The sequence below is a fragment of the Erinaceus europaeus genome, chromosome 19, assembly GCF_950295315.1.
Source record: "Erinaceus europaeus chromosome 19, mEriEur2.1, whole genome shotgun sequence".
NCBI classification, from domain to species: domain Eukaryota; kingdom Metazoa; phylum Chordata; class Mammalia; order Eulipotyphla; family Erinaceidae; genus Erinaceus; species Erinaceus europaeus.
This window is the reverse complement of record NC_080180.1, coordinates 31,580,621-31,606,194: the sequence shown is the minus strand read 5'-3', so window position 1 is coordinate 31,606,194 and position 25,574 is coordinate 31,580,621. Positions and strand designations below refer to the sequence as shown.

The window sequence follows — 25,574 nt, the reverse complement described above, 5'->3', positions numbered from 1 at the left end:
CACTCTCTCCCCCTCTGGTTGGGCCCAGAACTTGTCCAGCTTGAGGAAAGGGAGGCTGCCTTAGTCCATGCCGCAGCTATCATAGATTATTCCAGGCTGGTGCAGTGGGGTGGGAGTGGAAGGGGGGAGGCAACAGAAATGGCTCTTTCATTATTTGGGAGGTCAGGAAGATCATGATCAATGTCCCCACAGCTCAGTGTCCAGATCAGCCCACCTCCTATCCATAAACTAGTTGTATGCTCACATAGCAGACATGAGGCAACTCCCAGGGCTCTTCTAGAAGGACACTCACCCCATTCATGGGGCCCCACTCTTACCTCCTCAGCACCTGTCAGAGGCCCTTTGTCCTTGTCCTGTCACTTCAGGGCTAGAATGTCAGCATGTAAGCCTGGGGAGGGATGCAGACATCCAGCTCTCTGCAGGAGCCATCCTACCAGAATGTGCCAGCAGGCCTCCAGTTTGAGCTCATGATGCAGGGGAATGTCTCCCAAGAACATGTCCATCTTTTTGTGAAGTAAACCCTGTTGATGGTAAACACTGGCCACTGAAAATATGCCAGACCTTTTCAGTGATCACGTAACTCCTCATGCCATCTCCCACTTGACAGGTGATTTTCAGCAGCACCGGACTGTAGGACCCTCTCAGGCTAATCCCCTGGCATAGGCTGACTCTCTCCTCCCCTCCCCCCTTCACAGTGGTCTGGATGTCTTCTACCCAGAGTTGGGGAACATTGCCTGCATGCTCATTCCTGACTGTAACAACTACAGGCAGAAGATCACTGCTTGGGGTGAGCCCATTGTCAAGTTCCCAGAGGCCATGGAGGTGAGTGTGTGGCCAGGCCTGCAGAGGGCAGCTATAAGTCTTGGTTCCCCTTTAGGCCGATTCCTCTGGGTGACCTGAAGCCAAGCAGAGTCAGCTGGCTTGAGTCTGTGGGCACTACATGGCCATAAGCATGTATCTTCTCTGGAGCAGACCCCTGCCTCAGAGGAGACTGGGAGTTGCGGTGGCATTCAGGGCCCACCCTGCCCAGGCCTTTCTCAGCTCCTGCAGCCCTGAGGCCCCAACACTGGCTCCTCAGTCAATATGGGAACCTACTGGTGTGTGTTATGGAGTCTGCAGAAATGGGGGGGGGGCATCTTTCTCCAGGGACAAGGTGGCTGGGCCTTCAAAATGGTCTTCTAAATGGGAAGGAGTCAGTCTATTGTGGACAGCACTGCTCACATAAGCTGAGCAGAAGTCATTGTCTTTGTTTCTTGGTCATCACAAAATAAGATATGATCTAGAATTACCCCCCAAGTGGTCTAAAGTAAAAGATCAAAACATTCTTGGAACTAGAAATGGAAATGAACTGGAAAATGACTAGTGTCATCTGATTCTGGAAGCTTCCTTGGGTATATTATAAGCCTAGCAGACGACCATGGAGTGAGGCTGTGGCTATTGCTTCCAGAGGCCAGGTCATGTCCTGGGGATCTGCTCCAGCATTGTTGGGGTAGCTGTTTCTTTCTTGCCTGACTCTGGGGCCAGGCTGAGCCTCTGGAGAGCTTGACTGAAGGATGAGTGGCCCTTACTTATGCTACCTTTTAGGAAGAGATATCACTGTCATGTGATGCTCTCAGGACTTGGGTCATGACTGCATGGGGACTGAGGGGTCATGGTCAGGATGTGATTGCCATACACACTGGTCCTCTCTGTGCATAACAGAGAGAGGTCACAGAGGGCTCTGTCCAAGCTGGGGGCAAAAGGTGCTGCCGCTGGTCAGGCCACAGGACGATTGTCACAAGCAAAGCAAGAGAAACTCTGCTTCTTTTTGTCATTTGCAGAGATCACTTGGATCTATAGGAATAGATGCTTCTTTCTGGAACTACATTTTTGCCATCAAGGAACAGATAGGCTGTGATATGTTTCACATGAACACAAAACTTTGACCAGCTACATTGTTTACAAAAATCATTTTCTCTTTGAGGTCAAGCCAGTTCCTCTCCCTCTCTCTCCCCAGTCCTCACACCTGTGCACTCCTCCCTGGTGACCCTTGGCCTGACACCTGTTGGACAGGTGGGAGGTACAGAAGAAAAGTGGGCTTTTGCGACAATCTCTTGGGACAGGAGGTGGAGGGTTGAAGAATGAGGGCAGGAACCAGTCTGTTGGGAAAGGATACTGAATTGACTGTTAATTTTCAAGTCCTTGGACTTGTCCCACAGTGAGTGAGAAGATGTGACAGCCCTGGTAGGTTTTCTTACCAAAGGCTACATCCACCTGGTATTACTTCATGTGTCCACTAGATGGCAGTGTAGACTTTCCAGAGGGCCTAGTATCAGAGGGAGGGACAAGTCAGTTGGAAAGTCTTCGCATTTGATTTTGGTTAGTTGACACTAAGAGTCCTGTGGTGTGGACACAGAGAAAATAGCACCCCTCCCACATGCTGAAATCTCCCCTTATTAATAAACCCAATTTGTCTCATCCCAGAGGTGCAAACTAGAATAGAATCCAGAGATTTGGTAACAACAGGGCTATGTTACCAAAGTCAAGATGGGGCTGGCAGTAAAGTGTATAAATTACTATGTGTCAGGACCCAGATTTGAAAACCAGGAGCTTCCCGAGTAGTGGAGGGAAAAGTTGCTGCACTGTCTCTGTCTCTCCCTCTTTATCTGTATCTCTCACCTTCTGTCTAGAGTTGGAGGAGGCCATCACTCGATCTGGCCATGCCAAAGCAACCACAAATTTTCTCATAGCAACATTAATTAATTAACTTGAATTATGTCTTTGGCTGTTGACATTTTAAAAAGGTTCCCCACTCCTGGTCTAGAGAAAAGAGGGGAAAAAATGACCACCAGGAATGGTGGGGCTATGTAGGCTCCAAACCCCAGTGATATCCTTGTGGCAAAAATAAAATAAAAGTGAAGGAGGGCAGATTTCACAAAAGACAGTTTGGTCAAAGAGGTGGAAAAGACATTATGTCACGACACAACTACAGGTTGTGAACATTTAACTGACCTTCAAGAAGGCAGTTAACGACCACCAAAGGCTGCTCCACACTGTGAACTTGTCCTGTGTCACTTCATCTCATTCTCTTACCCAGGCTGCACACTGAGTCTTTCTTTCTTTAGTAGACACTGTGAATGGGAAGTGGCAAAAGCAAACCAAAGCTGGCTAATATTCTCCAAAGAGAATGAATTACTGGTTCCCAAACTGAAACCCCCTAGGGACCTCACCAGGAGTGTCTGGGCCCAGTGCTTCCTGAGCCCCACCTGCCTGTCCCTTTCTGGTGCTGATTTCATTTGTCAGTGTGGTTGGTGTCAGAGGCTCCCCATAAGTTTCAGATTTGTTTTTTACTCACTTATCTGCCACAGTGGGAATGGATGGCATCTCTGACACCATTAATTCCGGCCCTGCCTGGATCATATGCCCTTCTCTGAACTAACAGTGACCCTGGGCAACCTCCTTCCCCATAATCCACAGAATCAAGAGAAGGGGATGGCCTCCCAAAGATGAATGGAGGAAGGGGTTCATTTCTCAGGAGGGGAAAAAATGCTACATGGGGAAAGCAAGAGTGAGGCACAGAGCAGGAAGCAGCAGAGGCAGGTCTTAAAAACCCAGCTCCCAAAGCCTGACCACTGGCAATGGCTCTCAGCGGGACATTGGGATACAGTCAGGGAGGAGTGGCTGGAGAGAGCTTTCTTAGGCCAGAAGGCAGGGGACTGCTGAGCAAGGAGGGTGCAGGCAAGCCAAGCTGATAAGAAAGGGGACAGTGGCCAGGGCTCCCTTTAACAGAGCCCAAGGTAGGAGGGGGTGTGGGGGTGAGAGGGGAGAGAGAGAGGTAGAGAGACAGAGAGAGAGAGAGAGAGAGAGAGAGAGAGAAACAGAATAGGGAAGCTGGAGAGGATACAAGTGCTTTTTGGAAACAGGTTCCCTTGAATGTGTGTTGGGTTCTTGGTGACAGAGAGGGTATAGGGATCCCTCTGGGCCAGGGACCTGCCAGGTAAGGGCAGGAACTCAGTGGCTGCATTGTGTCCTATTTCACAGGCCATCAGAGTAATGGCCCCAAAGCAGTGACAGGCAGTGGACATGCCCAGGGAGTGACCACCCCACACCATCCTATGGCCCTAGAAGGAGGGCAAAGTGGGGAGCTTGAGACAGAGCCTGCCTCTATGCCTGCTCACCTTTGGGCAGGCCACTGTCCCCTGTGCTCCAAAGAGCTTCCTCCCCAAGAAGCAGTCCCTGACTCCCTCTCTCTGGGCTCCACCCTCTCCCCTGCTGGGGCTCTTCTTTCTCTGAGCTTTGTAAATGCACTCTACGCTCCCAAACCAGAGTTCACTTCTCTGTGTTGTGACTTTTTAAAAATATTTGATTCATTTATTTTTTTAAGATTTTATTTATTTAGTAAAGAGAAAGATAGGAGAAGAGAAAGAACCAGATATCACTCTAGGACATGTGCTGCCGGGGATTAAACTCAGGACCTCATGCTTGAAAGTCTAGTGCCTTAGCCACAGCACCAACTCCTGTACCACAATATTTGATTTATTTTTAATGAGAGAGAAAAACAGAGATGGAGACACTAAGATGAAAGCACTGCTCAGCTCTGGAGTATGGTGGTGCTGGATTGGGCCTAGGGCCTCACAGCCTCAAGTATGAAAGCCTTTTGTAGAACCATTATGCTGACCCCTCTCCTACCCCCCAGCCTTGTATTGTGACTTCTTTACATCTCCAAAGGCCTCAACCATGTAAAAAGCTTTATAATAACAAGGCTGTGTGTTGTATTTCCCTGCCCCCCCCATACTTACTGCAAAGCCCATGCTGGCTGGGAGATGGAGTGAGGAGGAAAATGAATGAATGAATGAATGAATGAATGAATGAATGGCAGGTGGATGGGCAGGTCCTAGAATGTGAGTTGTGAGATGTGTGAACCCAGCAGTTGTTTTGAAACTGCTGGGTATGCAAAGGAGCCAAAGAAAAGCCTGTGAGCCTAGTGGACCCCAGCCAGCATTAGTCTCCCCTCCCCAAGGTGGCTTGACCTGGGTGTGGGAGGCAAAGTTGGAAATGGAGGAGAGAAAGAGACACCAGGTGGGCTCTCAAGAAGGCAGAGAAGGGGAAGGAAATGTGGGTGGTCCCTACCAGTCTGAACACTGAGAGGTGTGGACAGCAAGCTTTCTCTGAGCACTGTGCCAAGCTCTGAGAGGCAAACACCCACGCACTGTCAAGCCAATGAACACAGAAAGGCCTGAGGCACTTCTTGACTGGGGTTCATTCTTCACCTGGAATCTAAGCAGCTGCAGTCTTTCACAGTGAAGAAACTGCCCTCATATGAGGACTGTGCTTTGGATTAGAAGGTCCTGTCCTGCTGGCCGTGATGGCTGGCCCAGGGTTCCAATCCCTGAGGGGAGTACATCCAGGTAGGGCCACACCTGGCCATAGCCCAGAAATTTCCTGGGCCTTGGTGTGGAGTTTGGACTTGACCTCAGAGCAAGGCTGGGGAGGAAGAAGGGTCTGAGGTGGGGTAGGGGGGCAGCTCAGGGTTTGATTTTTAGGCTGGTGAAGGGGATGCTGCTTACAATTAAAGAAGGGGGTTCTAGAAGGATGGAAGCAGGGTGAGGATGAGGCTGAAGCAGTGAAAATGCTCCTGGAGCGCAAGCCAAGAAGTGGGAAGGAGGTGGACTCCACAGGAAGAGAGAAGTCAAGTTAGTACTTATCAGGGCTGGGGTCCACTGGTAAGGGACCCCAGAGTTCCAGGCCCCAGGCCAGAGGCAGGACTATTATATGAGGAACCTTGCACTGGGCTGGCAGCTACCCCTGGAGCAAGTCTGAGGCCAAGAAGTGAAGGCAGGACTGAAGCCTTCTCAGGCCCTCAGTGTCTGAGTGGTGGAGCTTCCATGGGATGGGGCTATGGAATAGCCAGGGGCTGACAGCCTGCAGAGGTCAACACAAATGGACAGTGAGAGGCTGCTGTGGGAGCCTTGGGGGTCAGACGTGAAATCTGATAGATTCCCTGGCTCTGCTCTGGAGGGACAGAGAGAGGTTCTGTTTACAGGGGACATTGCTGGCTACAACAGAAATGGGGATGAGGAGTGATGCTTATGTCCATACTTAACTCTTTTGTTTATTTCTTTATTGGGGAATTAGTGTTTTACATTCCACAGTAAATACAATAGTTTGTGCAAGCATAACATTTCTCAGTTTTCCATATAACAATACAACCCCCACTAGGTACTCTGTCATCCCTTTAGGGCCTGTATTCTCCCCCCACCCACCCACCCCAGAGTCTTTTACATTGGTGTAATATGCCAATTCCAGTTCAGGTTCTAGTTGTGTTTTCTATTTTGTTTTTCAACTTATACCTGAGAATGAGATCATCCCATATTCATCCTTCTGTTTCTAACTTATTTCACTTAACATGAATTTTTCAGGTCCATCCAAGATTGGCTGAAAATGGTGAAGTCAACATTTTTTATAGCTGGGTGTATATAGACCACAATTTGCTCAGCCATTCATCTGTTGTTGGACACCTGGTTTTGGCTATTACAAAATTGTGCTCCTAAGAACAGATGTGTACACAAATCTTTTTGGATGGGTGTGTTGGGTTCCTTGGGATATATCCCCAGGAGAGGATTGCAGGACCATATGGTAGGTCCATTTCTAGCCTTCTGAAAGTTCTCCAGACTGTTCTCCACAGAGGTTGGACTAATTGACATTTCCACCAGCAGTGCAAGAGGGTTCTTTTGACCCCATAACCTCTGCAGCATTTGCTGCTGTTACCTTTTCTGATGTGTGACATTCTCAGAGGAGTCAAGTGGTATCTCATTGTTGTCTTTATTTGCATTTCTCTCATAGTCAAAGACTTGAAGCATTTTTTCATGTGTTTCTTTGCCTTATGGAGCTCTACTGTGGTGAATGTCCATGTCCTCCCCCCATTTTTGGATAGGATTATTTGTTTTCTTGTTGTTGAGTTTGGCAAGCTCTTTATATATTCTTTACATATATATATATATATATATATATATATATATATATATATATATATGTAAAGATCTTCTCCCATTCTGTGAGGGGTCTCTTGGTTTGGGCAGTGTTTTCTTTTGCTGGGCAGAAGCTTTTTAATTTGATAGGTTTATATGTGCCTTAGTCTTCTTTGTAATTGGATTCATTTCATTGAAGATGTCTTTAAAATGTATGCAGAAAAGAGTTCTGCCAATATTTTCCTCTAAGTATCTGAGTTTCTCATCTAACATCCAAGTCCTTGATCCACTTGGAATTTACTTTTGTATTAGGTGAAATATAGTGGTTCAGTTTCATTCTTCTGCATGTTTCAACCCATTTTTTCCAACACTATTTGTTCAAGAGACTCTGCTTTCCCTATTTAATAATCTGGACACCTTTGTGAAATATTAGATGTCCATAGGTGTGGGGGCTTACTTCTGGGCTCTCAGTTCTATTCCACTGGTCAGTGTGTCTATTCATGTTCCAATACCAAGCAGTTCTGATGACAGTGGCCCTATAATCCAATTTGAGATCTGGGATTGTGATGCCTCCAGTTGTGTTCTTTCTTCTCAAGATTGTTTTGGCAATTACAGGTCTTTTCTAGTTCCAGATAAATGTTTGTAGCATTTGTTCTATTCTCCTAAAAATGTGGTAGGCATCTTGATGAGGATAGTATCAAATTTGTAGATGGCTCTGGGTAGTATATTCATTTTGATGACGTTAATTCTTCCAACCCATTAACATGGAATATCTTTCCACTTCCTTGTGTCTTTTTCAATTTCCTTGAGTAGTGACTATAATTATCAGTATACAAGTCTTTCACTTCTTTGGTTAGGTTTATTCCTAGATATTTTACTGTTTTCTTGCTATAGAAAAAGGAATTGATTTCTGGATTTCAACTTCTTCTAACTTAGTGTTTGCATAGAGGAATGCCACTGACTTTTGAATGTTAATTTTGTAGCCTGACACCTTACTGTATTGCCTGATGATTTCCAAAAGCTTTGCTGGATTCCTTAGGTTTTTCTATGTATACTATCATGTCATCTGCAAATAAGGAGAGTTTGACTTCTTCTCTTCCAATCTATATCCCTTGAATTCCTTGCTCCTGCCTGATTGCTATGGCAAGAACTTCCAACATTATGTGGAATAGTAATGGTGATAGTGGGCAGCCCTGTAGTACCTGATCTGAGGGGATATGCTTCCAGTTTTTCACCATTGAGTATGATGTTGTCTGTAGGTTTGCTATATATAGACTTCACTATCTTCAGGAATTTTTCATCTATTCCCATTTTTTGTAGTGTTTTGATCATAAAGGGATGTTGTATTTTGTCAAAGGCTTTCTCTGCATCTATTGATATGACCGTGTGGTTTTTGGTCTTGCTTTTGTTGATGTGGGGGATCAGGTTGATTGATTTACATATGTTAAATCAACCTTACATCCCTGGGATATACCCCACTTGGTCATGATGAACAATATTTTTAATAAACTGCTGTATCTAGTTGGCTAGAATTTTGTTCAATATTTTAGCATCAGAGATATTGGTCTATAGTTTTCTTTTTTGGTTGTGTCCCTTTCTGCTTTTGGTGTCACAGTGATGTTGGCTTCTTAGAAGTTGGAAGGGAGTATTCCAGTGTCTTCAATCTTCTGGAAGACTTTAAAAGTAGAGGTATTATTTCTTCTTTGAAGGTTTTGTAGAATTCATTTGTAAAACCATCTTGTCCAGGACTTCTATTTTTGGGAAGGTTTTTGATAACTTACTGGGGCTCACACATGACTCTCAGCCAGGAAGGTAAACTACAGGTTCTCCCTCACTAGCTCAAGGGCTCAGCGATATAGACAAGAGACACCGAGGAGAATTGGAACAATCTCATTTATTGAAAGGTGGGATTGAGTTTAAATAGGGATTCAGACAAAGAACATTTTTCAGATACGTCAGAAATTACAGATTTCTTAAAGTTCAGCTTGCCCTTATGGTAGGGGGCTGGTATGACAAGAATTGATGCGATACATAAAAGTCAAGACAATTATTCTCTATGATGTAAACAGGTTAATTATCTAAAGGCATTTGAGAGAAGCATAGGGGTTAAACCAGCAGGGTGAGATAGAGAGAAGATAAACAAGGCTTGATGTAAATCAAAGTTATCAAAGAATATAAGGAAATAGTGTTTTGGGGGGGCTTCACTGACTAATGTCAGGGAGATGTTTGATGGAGTATGTTCTCTTTAGTGATCAAAAGTGAGGTGGTTGTGTGAACTCTGGGTGACTATGTGAACTTTGAATGAACCTTAAAGCAGGCAACCATGTGGCCTGCAGTTAGTGGGGAGAAACAGTGAGATCTCTGTGGACTTGAGAGTCTGATAAGGGGAAACTGAGTCAGAGAGACATTTTTTCCCCTTTGCTCATCTCTGGGAGAGAGGCTAACAAGGGATGTCTTTCCCAGACCTCCATCCAGGGATGGGAGAGTTTTCCCTAAGCTCTACCAAGCTTACAATGTTATTTATTTCTGCCCTAACTTTTGTGATTTCTGTCCTTCTGGTTGCTTTAGGGTTCCTTTGTTCTTCTTCTTCTAGGTCTTTAAGATGTGCAATCAGGCTGTTTATTTGTGCTTTTTCTTGTTTCCTAATGTGTGCTTGTATGGCTATGAACTTCCCTCTCAGTACTGCCTTAATTGTGTCCCAAATATTTTCATAGCTTGTGTCTTCATTTTCATTGAACTCTCGAAACATTTTGATTTCTTCCTTGATTTCCTCTTTGACCCAGTAGTTGTTATGTAGTGTACTATTGAGCTTCCACTTAACACTTGTTAAGTCTTAGTTTCATTCCACTTTGGTCTGATAAAAGATGCTTGGGATAAGATGCTTGGGATGATTTCAATGCTCTTGAATTTGCTGATGCTGTCTTTATGGTCTAACATATGGTCTATCCTTGAGAATGACCCATGTGTACTTAAGTAAAATGTGTATTCCCGTTTCTTGAGGGGAATGATTCTGAAAATGTCCAATAGTTCTAGTTTATCTATCTCCTCATTTAGCTCTATCATTTCTTTATTGATTTTCTGCCTGGATGATCTGTTGAGAAAGTAGCGTGTTGAAGTGAGAAAGTAGGGTGTTGAAGTCCCCTACTGTGACTGTGTTGCTGTTAATATATTGCTGTAGCTCTTTCAGTAGATGTTTGATGTATTTAGATGTCTTCTCATTGGGTGCATAGATGTTAATAATTATTAAGTCCTCTTGATTGACTGATCCTCTGACCACTAAATAGTGTCCATCCCTATCCTTTTAAATTTTATTTATTTTAAAGTCTATCATGTCAGATATGAGAATAGTTGTTCCTGCCCCTTTTGTGGGCCATTGGCTTGTAGGATAGTTTTCCATCCTTTAACTTTGACTCTGTGTTTGTCTTGTTGAGTTAGGTTGGTTTCCTGTAGACAGCATATTGTTGGGTTGTGTTTTCTGATACATCTTGCTACTCTGTGACTTTTCATAGGTGAATTCAGGCCAATGACATTTACTGATATCAAAGATTAAAGATATTTTAACCCATTCTTGTAGAGTTTTAGAGTTTTCTGATATATGGCATGTTTATGGTGAGCTGATCGTTTATAGGAGAACTTTCAGAACTTCTTTAGGGGGAGGCTTGATGATAGTGGATTCTTTCAACTGTTGCTTGTCTGAAAAGGTTTTTATGCCTCTCCATCTAGTCTGTATGACAGTCTAGCAGGATACAGTAGTCTTGGTTGAAAGCCTTTCTCATTGAGCACTCAATAGATATCTTGCCATTCTCTTCTGGCCTGTAGTGTTTGTGTGGAGAAGTCTGCTGCTAATCTTATGGGTTTTCCTCTGTAATTGACTTTGTTTTTCTCTGGCAGCCTTCAGGATCCTTTCTTTATCCTTATTCCTTTCCATTCTAAATATGATGTGTCTTTAAGTCTGGGTTCATTCTGTTTGGGACTCTTTGGGATTCTTGAACCTTTATATCTTTGATGTTGTCTAGAATAATGAAGTTCTCAGCTATTATGGCCTGAAGAATACTTTCTTTCCCTCCCTCTCTTTCTTCCTCTGGTAAGCCAGTAATGCATATATTATTTCTTTTGAAGTCATCCCATAGGTCTCTGTTGTCTTCAGAATCTCTTAATCTCTTTTTGTGATCTCTTACTTCTTTTTTAGTTTTCTCTAATTCGTCCTCGATCTTGCTATTTCTGTCTTCAGCCTCATATATTCTATTCTCTCTCCCCTCTACTGTTTTCTGGAGTTCATCTATTTTGTTACCCTGTTCTGATACTGTTTTAGCTTATTCAGCTAGTTTTGTTCTTAGCTCAGCTATTTCAGCTTTCAGCTCTCTAATAACCTTGAGATAATTAGTGTTTTCTTCCAGGGTCTAATTTGTTGTTTCTGCATTTCTGATGATGTTTCTTTCAAACTCTTTACTCACTCCTGTGATTATTTCCTTCACTAGTGTTTGGATGTTGACCTCATTATTTTGTGCTTCAACCTTTGGGGGGATTTTAACTGGACTCTTGTCCTGTTTCATTTCTCCAATATTTCTTCTTGTTGGTTTAACCATTTTATATAGTATGTTATGAGTTCCCTCTCTCAGTACTTTTCAAATTACTGATCACTCTTGCCTGGATTTACTTGTGTCTACGTAAGGTAATTAAAGGGTTCACATTTGTGGAAGTTGATAGTTGTTTCAATAGTATTTTAATCCCTGAGTTTTGAGCTCAGTGGCTTAAAAGCCTCTTTTGTGCTTTTTCTTCCCTGTAGGCTCTGGGAGCCTGAGGGCTTTTAAACTATAAGTAGGCTTCTTAGCTCAATCACTGATTCCTGACCAAGAGATAAAGCAGGGTGGGGCAGAGATAATCCAGTGGTTATGCAAAGAGACTTTCACAGCCCCACCACTAGGCCACCGAGGTATAGATCTTCTCCTGAGTTTCTTTGTTAGTTCTCTGTCTCCTGGTTTTAGCTCAGGGCATCCCTGCCACAGCTCCAGATTCTGAGGGCAGTGGCAATAGAGACTCACAGTTGCATTTGGTGAGTCTTAGGGGAGTTCTCTCCTCCCTTCAGTCATCTTTTTGTTGGTGAAACAGACTAGAGGTGGTATCTCAACTGGTAAGCTGCCAAAATGTTACCAACCACTTAATCTCTCCCTGGGCTCCTCCCTGTCCATGAGCCATAAGTGTTAGTACTCACCGGTGATTTAGTGGGTTTCTGAAGTCATTGTAGTCCTGTCTTATTGTGGTCCCAGGTGGTCTCCTTTGGTATTCCTAGTTGACCCGGGAGAGGAGAGGAGAGGAGAGAAACACAGCTGCTCCATCCTTAACTCTTGCAGAGCTTCAGGCTGCAGAAAAATTGTTGGTTCAGAACCTCACATTCCCTTCCTGTCACGTCAGGAGACAGGCAGACAGGGACTGCAGGTTCCCACAACTGCAGGTGAGAGACACAGGAGCACATACCTCCCAGAGCTGGGGAGGAGCCCTATACTTGTAGCCCTCATCCATGTTGTTCAGCTTCTCAAGTCCACTTGATAGTGCAAAGCAGCCCCTGATATCCCCACTGGGCCCAGCTGTCATTCACTCATTCACACATCCATTCCCGGGAGCATCCATTTCCCCACAATTCTTTGTTCCTCTGCAGGACACTGTGTCAGGGTCTAGTTCACAAGTGAAAGCAGTCCCCATGGCAGTAAGAATGTGCAGTGTTGACCTTGTTAAAAGACTTGACTCCCATGAACAAGGACGTAGGTTCAAGCCTCCAGTCCCCACCTGCAGGGGGGAAGCTTTATGAGTGGTGAAGTGTCAGGCTAGTGTTGCGTGAGAGAGAGATGACCCAGGAACTAAGTTCGTGGTGGCAAAGCAATACAAATCTTTATTCATCCGAGTGCCCCAGAGTCGGGCGGTAGCACACCTGGTGATGCAAATTGCAATGGCCAGCGTCAGTCTCCCACTCTGCATGCCCACTCTCCTCCAGCTTGGCACACAGAAGAGACAAAATAGAAATGGAAGTGGCTTGACAATACCATACATGGTTAGGAAAGGGGCAGAGAAAAGGCAAAGGGGGCCGGGAATGGTATGGACCTCCCCAGCAATTATTGCTAGGGGTTCAACTGGTAGGATTAGCAATATCCTGCAGGGAATTAGGAAGGAGACCTTTAGTCATCTGTAAGACAAAGTAGAAGATTGATATATAGATAATAGAAGGATGGGCCATAGTATCAGGGAATGCAGGGTGGAGCAGGCTTAATGTTTTAAGGGAATGCCTGGCTCCAAGAGGTGGGAAGATGCAGGATGTTTTTGTGGGACAGGGAAGACTTAAATGGCTGCCAATCTTTTGAGGTTCATGTGTCCCCCCCTTTTGCTCAACCCCTCCATAGAGAGAGAAAGACATATCATGTGGACTCACCTCTCAGGTCAAGCCCTGCCAGGCGACACCACACCCCCACAGCCTCCCTACAGTGAAGCAATACTGAAGGTATCTGTCTCTCTCCCTGTATATATCATCATCATCTCTCAATTTCTTTTTTTTTTTCTTTTCTTTTTTTTTTTTTTTTACCAGAGCACTGCTCAGCTCTGGCTTATGGTGGTGCGGGGGATTGAACCTGGGACTTTGGAGCTTCAGGCGTGAGAGTCACTTTGAATAACCATTATGCTATCTACCCTCCGCCCCATCTCCTTTCAATTTCTATCTGTTCTATCAAAATAAAAAGAAAAGAAAGGAAAAAATATGGCCTCTAGGAGTGATGAATTTACTGTGCAGGCAACAAGCTCCAGCAATTTCCGTAAAGGCAAGATGGAGAGATAGAGAGACAGAGACAGAAAGAGAGCACTCCTGGATGGTCCTATGACTAAAGGACCACTCCTGCAGCCCCATTAGGAGACATCTCAACCTGGTTCTGTTTGTCTTCCACCAGAATTCCTGCAGTGTTCTCACTGCTCTGGGGAGTACAGTGCTTGGGCCCCACCTTCCTGGAGCTTCCTTGAGTCAGGAGCCCCATGGAGACCCCCTGAAGCCAGGTAGCAGGTTGTTAGCTCAGTGATGTAGAGGGGCTGACCGCTCGGGGAAAGCTTCCAGTCAAGTGCTGGGAAAGAGTTCCAGATGTCTTTCAGATCCGGTAATGTCTTTTTGAAAGAAACCATGTGGGCTGCTCAGCCAAGGGCACAGATGGGGTCTGGAGGGATAGTCCAGTGGGTTTGTAGCACTGGCTCACAAAGCATAAAGGCCGTTCGTCAAGTATGTATGAAGGGCTTTTGGTGGGGGGAGTCTGTTTGGAGCAGTCTGTTGGGAGTGTGAGCAGAAACTTTCAGCTTCTGAAATAGCTGCCCGGCCTTTGTGAGCGCCATTTAAAAGGAGGGACATGTGGTTCTGAATATGGTGGGGATTTATGGCCTGCTCTCACTGGAAAGAGAGGAGATGTGACCTGAGGAGGAACTTGACAGTGTTTTAGAGACTACTCCCCTGGCCTTGTGTTTAAGGACACAGTGAGGTGGGTGGGGGGTTGAAACAGAGGTGAACTCTGCTCTGGTGGAGTGGCAGGTGTGACCAAGTGTCCTAGCCAGCTGGACACCTTTACCCAGTGATGGGCAGGGCTACTGGGGCTGCAAGCTGGGGTAGCTGTTATGCCATCCAGACTCTGACTATCTCTCCCAGAGACTCTCTTGCTCAGCAGTGCACCCTAGTGCCAGCAGTTGTACTCTTTTAGCACCCATCTGGGTCTTAGCACAACTTAAGGGGACAGGAAGCAGGCAGAGCTGGTATTGCCATGTGGTTTACAGTTGAAGCATCAACTTGACAGGAATCACATATCTATTTAGTTGGGATGTTTTATTTTGCTATCAGGGCTCTGTGCCTACATGATCCCACCACTCCTGGACTCCTGGGAGTCAGAGTCAGTCTCTCTCTCTCTCATGAAGGTAGAATGTGAGAGACAGAAATGGAGAAAGAGAGAAGAGAAGGAGCAAGACAGAGAGAGACAGTTCTGCTCCATCATTTGTGGAACTTCCCCAGGTAGTTGCTCTCACACAGTGGCTGGGGCTCCCACCTGGGTCCCTGCACATGGTAAAGGGGTGCTCTGTTGGCTGAGCCACCTCCCAGCCCCTCTGCTTCCTTCTTGGAGCCTTAGCCATGGAAATCTTTTTGCATAACCATTGTGCTATCTCCCCTGCCCCTATACTTCATTTTTAATAGACAGTTTATATAAAGACCATTTAGATTCACAGCAAAACTGGGCAGGAAGAGAAATTCTCACCCCAAGCTGGAACTCCATGCCCACCTCACCTTGTCTGGCAATCTCTTCTCCCATTAGTTTGGGAAGGTGTGCAGGTGGCATCTCCAGTTGTGCCTTGGGGACTCCAGGCTAGCAGAAGGTAGACACTCTCCCCCAGTTTCCTTGAAGCCCCTGTATGTTGAGTGGAAAGATCTAGCTAGAACTTGAATGGCTGTCGCCCATATCATGCCCAGTCCTACACCCGCTACACCCACCCACCCTTGAGCCAAATGCATTGCCTGTGTCCAGCTCTGAGGTGTGATTATCTGTGCTCTACACTTTGAGCTTAAAAACTGCAGAGGATTTGAAACCAGATCTGTGGGCTCTTAAACTAGCAACTCAAACTATGCCACAACTTCGCCACCTAGTGGTCACCTGCAGTAAACACCAAGTGTTGGGCAATTTCCTGACTTCCTCCAGGTCCAGGGAGAAAGCAGCCCTGGGAAGGAGTGGACCTTGGGGCTCCTCTGTCCTGCCCCTCGTATTTACAGCTGGGTTGGGCAGCCAGTGAACAAGTAAAGAGATGGCAGCGCGGTGTAGACCCTCTATTTATGCTCCACCCTCACAGGTCTGCAGGATTCTCTCCGAATCAGGTCACAATGACCATCCCCCCAGGCCTGAGCACCTCACTGCATCAGCAGAGAGACCCCACGGGCCAATGGTGTGTAGCCTGACCCTGAAGAAGGGCAGACCCGCCTGCTCCCCCAGGGACTGCCATTGGAAATGTGAACACCAGAGGGCGATAGACAACCGGCAGTAGCACCAGGCAGCTGGTTGATCTGGGACCCCTGGTGCTGAGAGGCATTGCCAGGGCAGGTCAGAAGGTAGGGAGCTACCTGGGAATGGAGAAACTGGGTGTCTCTGACTTGGTTCTGATGTGCACATCTCTGACCCCTCCCCACCCCTCCCTTTGTTGGCTGGTTGTAGACAGAAATGTCTTTGCACTATGAAAATGCAAAGATCCCTGGACTGGAATGCCCTAAACCAGGAGCCACTCATTCAGAATGCCCTCAGGTACCAGGCCCTTAAGAAAAAGGTGAAAGGGAAAAAGCAGTATGGAGGTGGCCACTTCTCCCAGAATGACTCTCCCATCCCACCTGGCATTAAAGATACTTAACATTGGTGCTGGTGCTTCTCCTCCTAGGACTGAGCATGTGTGGCAGAGCAGAAATAAGTTTCTAACACCCCTGGTCTACCAGCCCTGGCTCAGCCCTATCCTCTCCATCCTGCTTCTGTGTGAATGTGAGCCGTTTACTTCTCACTAAGATACATCCTCCTCACATAAAGGAAGTAGTGTGTCTATTTCCAGATAGGACCCAGAGGTCAGTTCTAAGTCCTGATCCTCCCCAACCCTTTAGTTGTACTTGACCCAACAGCTCACTTCCTGCTCTGAGACACACATTTTATCCTAGCTTCTATCCAGGCCCCACACTGTCTAGATTGGCCATCACTCTATCCCTGTCCCCTCTTCTCCATCTTACTTGTCAGTTGTCCTTTCTCCCTCAACCTGTTCCAGTAAGCACACCTCCCAGGCTTTCCCCTTGCAAGTGGGGACTGGGGATTCAAACCTGGGTCCTTGCACATTGCAACATGTACACCCAATCAGGTTCACCACCACCCAGCCCAGTTTTTTTTTTAAGGGTAATGAGAGCAACAGAGGAATTGAGGCAGATGGAAAATGGTTTACTCCTGGTTAAAGAGGCCCAGATTCACAAGGCCATGCAGCCAGTAGATGCTTAGAAAACCCCTGCACTATTGGGCTATTGGAAAAGTAATATCATATTTTTCTCTGTTTTTATTTGCAAAAATACATTATGACCTTTCCATCAATCCAGTAACCCCTGGCCTTGTCAGTGCACATGGAGCAGACTTCAATACTGGGCAAGCAATCTCTGCAAAAAGTTGCAGGGCTGAATTGAATGAGGGGCAAATGGCAGTTTTGAAATCTTGAAAACCAGAGAGGGCCATTTTGAAAACCAGAGGGGCTTAGAGGAGGCTTCCTGGTGGTATTCAGAGGGAACCACTCTCTGTTCAGGGCACATCCCTCCCCCAAAGTACTACCCAAGTCCCAGGCCCCTGGGAAGGAAGGTTGGACTTGGGAGAGACCCACATGTCTGGGGAGCTGAATCGTACGGCCACGAAGCCTGCCTCCCTCATGGTAATACCCAGGAACCTGGTATTTGGTGAGATGTAACCACAGCAAAACTGCCTCCAACTCTTCTCCCTGCAGGGTAATTCCATGTTTGGAATCCAATCCCCTGATTTCTAAGGCACTCAGACTGAAGCTGCCACCAGTTCTCCATACATCTGGCATTCTCCACCCTCCACCTCCCCCTCTCAGATGGGAAGCACAGCCACGTGAGCTGTACCTTTTTCAGTGTGTAATCGTGGAACAGCTCTTTCCTCCTCCTTGCTCGTGCCTCCCATTCACCAGCAAAAGCACTGGGTTCCAGCTGAAAGGTGCCTTCAAAGCAAAGTTCTCCCAACAGGAAGGCAGGTTGATGCCTACATGCATTGGAGACCCAGCTCTGGAGCCTCCCACCTTAGGACCACTGGAGAGGCCAGAGGAGAGGTCCAAATGGATATGAAACCCCAGCAGTGGCTTAAAGCAGACAGTGTGAGACTGTAACCACATGCATAGCAAACATCAGGTATCCAGTTAACTGGTCTCAGGGTGGGCACACACACAACACACACACACACAAATCAAAGGGCAATATCACAAAGGGGAAGAAAGATGCAAGTTTGACAATATTTGATATGCCACTTCCAATTGAAAAAGCCATAAACAAAATGTAAACCCAACAATAAACTGAGAGAACATATGTGCCACAAATTTAACAAAGAATTATTTTCCTGATGCATAAAGTGCTCTTATAAATCAATAAGAAAATGATAAGAACCACCTTAGACAAAGAGAGTGAAGCATGTTAATAGATGATTCCAGAAAGTTTACTAGACGTGTGGTGTGTATGGGGGGGAGAGTGATGCCTGCTCTACTTTTAATTCTAAAAGATATAATTTTAAAAGTGGTATGGAATTTCTTTCAAACCACTTAAATTCTCAGGTTTCTTTTCAAAGAGTATGCATTACAGGTAAAAGTTCAAAGTTTAGAGGGTGAGTTGATAATGGGTATCAACATCATTGGCATGTTCACTGTGTTTAACAGTAATTTTAGTTCTATGAATCTATTCTCATCAGATTGCTTAATCAGACACTCACTCAAATTTATGTAAAAGGATGTTCATTGTAGTGTTATTTAAAATAGCAAAGGAAAAATGGACAACTATCTCCAACAATAGATGAGTCAAACAGAATATGCTTTATCCACATAAAAAATTACCATGCAACCATTAAAAATCATATTCTCAGGGAATATTTAAGGCTACTGCAAAGTCTTATAATATATTTTAAGTGAAAGAAGCCAAATGATAAAAAAGCAATTTCATATAGCCCCCAATTTTCAAAAATTATCTTTTTATTCAAAGGGTAAAAAAAAAAGTCCTACAAGTGGAGAATGCATCAAAATGTTAACATCAGATCACCTCAAGTGGAAGGATTAAGGGTGATTTTTATTTTCTCCTTTACACTTGCCTGTAATTTCCATATGTTCGCCTAGGAACGTGTATTACTTTAATAATAAGGGGAAAATGCTATTTGGGGAGAAAGGGGAAAAAAAGTGAATGCTAAGAGGAAAAGCTATCCAAATGGTCTGAGCGCTGGTTGCTGTGGAAACTGTAACTTTGAATTGCCCAACTTATTTTGTGAATTACTTCCATGCTCTGCAGGGTGAGGACTGGTGCTGGATGCAGCATTAGCCAGGCATGGGCAAGTATCCAGGGAGGGTGGTGAAGCAGGTGCCCTGCCTCAGGCAGAAGTCTGCAAAGATGCTTCTGGGTTTCATTCTGACTCCTTCACCTCTTCCAAGTGTTGGGGGGCCATGATTTCCCTCGGAGGAGTACCTCAGCCTTGGATTCAAGAAACCTACTGTTCCCCCCTTCCCTGGGGTACTTACGATCTTCATTGACTAGCTTGCCCCCCACCCCCATTCCAGCTCCCTAATCCTGGCATCTAAAGAGACAGCAGTATGGAGAGGTAGGGCAAGTGGTTTTTTTTATTTATTTATTTTAATATATTTATTTATTGGATACAGACAGAAATCAAGTGGGAAGGGAGAGACAGAGAGGTAGAGGGAAAGACACCTGAATCACTGCTTCATTGTTTGTAAAGCTCCCTCCTCTGCAGGTGGGGACTAAGGACTTGAACTCAGATCCTTACACATTATAACATGTGGGCTCAACTGTGCCATCATTTGGCCCTCAAATGATTTTATTTTTTGTCAGTGAGTAGAGACATGGGCACAGCTGCACCCTGGGGATAGTCTGAGCTGGTGGGGTGTCTCAAAGTCTCAATTTCAGTTTGACCATTTGCAATCTTGCTTTCCTTCTCTTTGTCAGAAAAAAGTTGCAGGGCTAAATTGAATGAGGGGCAAATGGCAGTTTTGAAAATCTTGAAAACCAGAGAGGGCCATTTTGGAGGGGCTTAAGGGAGGCTTCCTGGTGGTATTCAGAGGGAACCACTCTCTGTTCAGGGTACACCCCACACACACACACACACAGAGTACTACCCAAGTCCCAGGACCCTGGGAAGGTTGGGCTTGGGAGAAACCCACATGTCTGGGGAGCTGAGTCCCACAGGGCCTGCCTCCCTCACTATCTAATCCCATGGTGGAACCCGGGTCTTCCATGGGGGTGAGGGAGCTGAGCTCCATGTCCTGAGTGCAAAGGCACTTTCACAGGCCTATTCTCGGAAGTCCCATCTCACTGCCATTTGTGAATTCTGCTCTGAGCTCCCGGCTGTGGGAGACTGGTTGATTTATAGATGGAGGCAGCCACAAGTTGGAATTTTAAAAAGCAATGCGTCCTTTGAGCAGGAGCCCGGGCTGGGGGCTCTGCAGGCTGTCGCTTTGTCCCAGGGACCAGATGGAACTTGTTTTTCTGTTCACATTGGGGGTTTAACCCTTCAGGCACTCCCTCCCTAGGAGCCCCACTAAGAAATCCCTGTTAGTGCCGAGGAGTCAGCCCTGAGAGAGAAACCACACTTTTGAGCCCCAATATCTCATCCTTTCAAGCCCCTGCCCTTCCTGGATCATTAGGCTTTACATAATATGTGCTGATATGTGCCAGGCACTATTCTAAGCACTTCAGAAACATTAACCCATTTACTCTTCCCACCATGATCTCCCCATTTTACAGATGAGTAAACTGAGGCACAGATAGATAAAGCAACTTGTCTAAGATCATACAGCTAGTGAACAATGAAGCCAGGATTTGAAACCATAGGCTCAGATTTCCAGATGTGTGCATCAAATCACAAAAGTGGGCTGGGGAGACAACATCATTGTTATGCAGTCCCTGAGACTCCAAAAGGCTAGGTTCAATCCCCAGCACCACCATAAGCCAGAGCTGAGCAGTCCTCTCTCCCTTTTTCTTTCCCCCTTTTTCTCTCCCCCTCCCCTCCACTCATTAAAGTTTTTAATCACAAAACAATGACTTTCTCTCAGACAGCAGGTTAAAACGTCCCATTCTGAGCAGTTCAGAGTTTGGGTGGGGCAGGAGGTGGGGTGGGGGTGTGAGTGGGGTTCTTTCAGAATAAGCTAGGAGAGCATAAGATTCATGGAGTGAGATAAAGCCCAAATATCCGGTGAAATATCACTTTCCCCTAGGCAGCTTCACTGGACACCTGGCTGTCTCAGGCCTGTCAGGTTGCAAACATCCCTATAAGATCTACACAGCACAGCAGTGAAAGGCCCAGACTAGGCCACAGGATAAACAAGCCCAGGACTGCCTCATAGTCCTGGGTCCCAGAATTTGGAACATCTATTCTACTGGAAAAACTTGGTGTCATATACCACTTCTTTCCAGCAAGGGTCCCAAGACCTGCCTTCTGGTGATCTCTCTTGCTCTTTATGGAACAGAACCCTCAAGAGCTCCTTGAGCTTTTATAAAATAGTGGCACCCTCACACTTCCCAGGCAAAAGTAGCTGGTGTTTACCCTGGATGTCAGAGCAGAACTGGGCAGAGACCTGAGCTGGACAGAGGCCTGAGTTGGCCATTCATGCAGCCCAGGGTTAGCAACCAAGCTGCCCAGGCCCCAAGCCATGTGGGAAGAGGCCACCAGACCTAAAGTGAAGTGGTGTGAGGAATGTTATACCTCACCGTCCACTGGGACTCATGGGAACACTCAACCTCCTCTGTGAGCTCTTGATGTGGTCTGTGAAGGGGTGGCTTGGGGTTTGGAGCCAGGACCTTGGTTTGGGGGGTTTGTTTTATTTTGCCACCAGAGTTATTGATGGGACTCTGCCTACATGACAAATCCACCATTTTCAGCAGCCCCCATCTATCCCTCTTTCTTTTATTTGATAGGATAGAGAGAAATTGAGAGGGTATGGGGACATAGGGAGAGAGAAAAAGAAAGAGACACCTGCAGACCTGCTTCACTGCCTGTGAAGTGACTCCCCTGCAGGTGGGGAGCCGGGGGCTCGAACCAAGATCCTTACACGGGTCCTTGTGCTTTGTGCCACGTGTGCTTAACCAGCTGTGCTACAGCCCAACTCCCCTGTTTTTTCTAAGCTCATCCTCTGGATAATTGAAGCTTGCTCTTTTGTGTACTCAACCTTCTCATTTTAATCAGTTTTAAAAGTAGTAGCCTTTCTAAAATAGATCCCAGATAACCCTGCCTCCTTAAACAGTGTCTCATGAGCATAGTTAGATGTTTGTCAAATGCTTCCACTACTTCCTTATACACAACTGTCAGGCCAGTCTTATCTCTGTGGCAGATCCATGTTCAAACATGGCCCCTGACTGCCAGCCTTCAGGGGGTAAAGCTGGACCTTTATGGACAGGCCCAGTTTAGCCCTAAAGAGGGTTTCTTGTTTATTGATCACCCAGTAACTAGAACTTTGGAGGCTGTCTCCATCACTCTGCAGTGTCTTCTGGGGCACACCTGACACCAGATGTGTGGTTCTCCAACTCCCCTTCTGCCATAGCAATGGGGAGTCCTACTGATCAATTCAGTTCTGACACAGACTCTATGGATAAAAGGTTCAGTCCCACAAAAATCACCCTACACACACACACACACATACACACACACACACACACACACACACACACACACACACACACACTTCAGACACAGTCATTATCTCTAGGGGTACCTGGGGCACTCACACTTCTCTCTAAGTTGCATCCAAAGTCAGGAGTTCATTATCACCCCTCTTCATGTGAGATCACTTTCCAAGCTCAGGGGAATAGCCCACAAATGTTGCCAGCTTATTAGAAGGACACCAGCCAGGGACACCTAATAGGAGAGACTCACTGATGGAGCGAAGGGGGTGGGGGAGGACCACGTGGTTCATACCAACCCAGGCTTACCTCCTTTTCAGCAGTAGATGTGCTCACCAACCCAAAAGTTCTGTGGACCCTAGCATTTAAGTGTGTTAAGGAAGCATCATCATGTAGACATGATTAATTAAATCACTGCCCACTCATGATTAGCTTGATCCCTAGCTTCTTTTCCCTCCCTGGGAGACATGAACTGGGGCTGTGAACCCTCATCTTTCTGGTAACCAGAAAGTAACCTAGAGTTACCCTGAGGTCCCCAGCCATCAGTCCTATTTCTCATCCCCAAGGGTCTCAATTGTTGTGCCAGCATCTAAGTCTGCTTATGATGACTTCAGACTAGACCAGGAAGAACACAGCTCTCTCCCGGGGCCACAGACCATAGATGAACATGACATCGTTCATGCAAGGATGACATGGCAGAGAAAGTGGGTCAGCTTCACAGCTGAAAGCCCAGGCCTAAGATTGTGCTGGTACCTGCCAGGTGCTTGATCAATACTTACTGATTATATAAATGATACACAGATGATATTCAGCACCAGATCACCTGGCAACGTGATCTCCTCTGACTTCCTTTTTGTTGTTTCCAAGTCTATTCATCTTCTTATTTATTTTTTAATGATACTGTGGCTTCATGCATATTGGATATCATCATCTTCCTGGGACAATATTTTTCATTATTTAGTGAGAAGGGGAGAGACAGAAGAGAGAGAGAGAGAGAGAGAAAGAGAGGGAGAAGAGAGGTATACACCTGGTATACACCTGGGTGAGTATACATGCTACAATACACAAGGACCTGGGTGCTTGTTTGGAAGTTCTAGCAGGGGGGCACAGCTACTCATATACCCTCGACCGAAGACTGGTCCATCTCTATTTGTGGAAGGCCATCCTCTTAGACCAAGAGAGCAGCTTCAGGAGAGATTCACATAGAGCGGTGAGGGAGGAAGGGGACACCCGCCTAGCCAGCCAGATCATCTGAATCAACTCTGATGATCAATGGGGTGACAGATATCACAGCCAGCTCACCTCTACATCCAACATAGCACAAAGACCTGGGTTCAAACCTCCAGACTCCACCTGTAGGGGGGAAGCTTTGTAAATGGTAAAGCAGTGCTGCAGTTCTCTCTCTCCTCTTCTCTACCCCTCCTTGCCCTCTTAGTTTCTCTGTCTCTATTCTATAAATAAATAAATAAAATATTTTAAAATAAAACATACTTAAATAAAGAGAGAAGAGAGACACCATAGCACTGCTTCACCATCCTTAGAGCTCTCCTGGTGCTGCCCTATGTGGTACTGGGGTTCAAACCCAAGACTTTGAGAGTGGCGAGGTATGTTCTCTACTGAATGAGCTATCTCCAGGCTCCTGTGTCTGAATCGTCATTTCCTACCTCACTGGAGTCCTGATGAGAAAAATCCCTGGTCTGTGGCTGCTCTGTCATCACTACAGGAGTGTAACAGCATCAGGACAGAGGCTCAGAATGGGTGGAATGGATCTGGGGAGCAGTAAGCAGGACTACTTGAGGTTTAGCTGCCCCACCCAGATTGACAGTTCCTTTTCTGGAGCCACCTGAGGAATTCAGACTGTATTTTATTTTATTTTATTTTATTCCCATAAGGCAGGCAGAATTTTATTTTAGATCACTCACAAGTGCTATCTGTAGGGACCAACAAAATGTGTAGGGTTATTTGCTTCTATACAAAACCACCCATGAATGCTAACATTATCTGATAACTGTATTTTCCTCCCATCATCTGTCATTTCTTGCTACTGTCAAAGACAGTTTTCATCCGTATGTCCCTTCTAATCTGAGGCAGGATGGGCGAGCTGATAACCAAGAACATGTGTCATAATTATTTCTAAACTAAGGGTAAACAGGCTGAAAACAAGGATGTGCGTGCAGCACGTGAGTTTTAGTCTACAAGTTTGGTGACTTGATAAAATGCCTTCTCGTGTGTTTTCAGAGCTGGGGGTCAGGAACAAAGCACAGAAGAATCAGAAGAGGAGCCATAGAGGCCCAGACTATGGGGTTCATATTCCAGCTCCATATCCCACTAGCTCAGCTAGTTCCTCAGCCTCTTAGCCCCTCTCCCCTCACCTCTGGGTGTAGACAATATCTTCTTGGACAGATTGAAGAGGAAAGGGCTGAGGGGCCTCAATAGTGCAAAAAGCTTTATCCACTGCGAGCTTGCTGAATGTCACTTCTCACTCATCTTCTGATGTTCAGCGGTGTCCTGGACAGTTGGAACCATGGGAAAAGTGACCTCCAGATAAGTCATCTTTATTGCATCATGCATGTGTTGAGCTTGACATGTGCTTTATAGTTTTATCCTTAATGGGGTTGGCATGTTTGGTATCTTGAGCCCTGACTTGTAGAAGAGAAAACTGAAGCAGTGAGAAGTTAAGTCATCTTGTCCAAGGTCACACAGGCAGATGGTGACAGAGTCAAAGCAGAAGCAAGGTTTCCTGACCAGTTTCTAGTATTTTCTGTGTGCCACCTGATCCTGTTGTCACTCTACTGGTGATAATCTTATGATTATATATTAGATATATATGATAAGAAGATTAACTCCTTCCTGTCCATTTCTTTCTTGACAATATGTGCCTGCTGCCTCAGAAATGGCAGGTGATTCTAGAGATGTATTTCCTATGTGAGAGTTCTTTGAAAAATCAAGTGAAGTACACATATGCAATATTTTCATCCCTTTCTACTAACATTGGCTAGCTAAACCCCCTCCCTTCTCCATTCACATTCTTCCTTAGAGAAAAGCCACCCTAAGGCAGATCTGCTTCTCCTGGAAGAATGACACCCCCACCTAAGGTGCTTCTGGTCCCACACACAGTGACGAGGTGGCAGGTGGTTGGGGCCCTTCCCAGTAGGACAAATCCACAGAGCCTTCCAGAGAATAAATCTAACAGACTATTTTAATGCCTGCAAAAGTAA

At 45.8% G+C, this 25,574-nt stretch overlaps 1 protein-coding gene across 6 annotated transcripts in view; it reads left to right on the top strand.

Annotated features, from left to right (window-relative positions):
• Positions 1 to 25,574, top strand: part of PEBP4 (phosphatidylethanolamine binding protein 4) — a 304,246-nt gene that overhangs the window by 88,315 nt on the left and 190,357 nt on the right. For all 6 annotated transcript variants that reach the window (XM_060178829.1, XM_060178832.1, XM_007529151.3 and 3 more), the window contains one exon: positions 696 to 822. In XM_060178829.1, the coding sequence (XP_060034812.1) occupies positions 696 to 822 (127 nt within the window). The remainder of the gene's footprint in view (positions 1 to 695; positions 823 to 25,574) is intronic.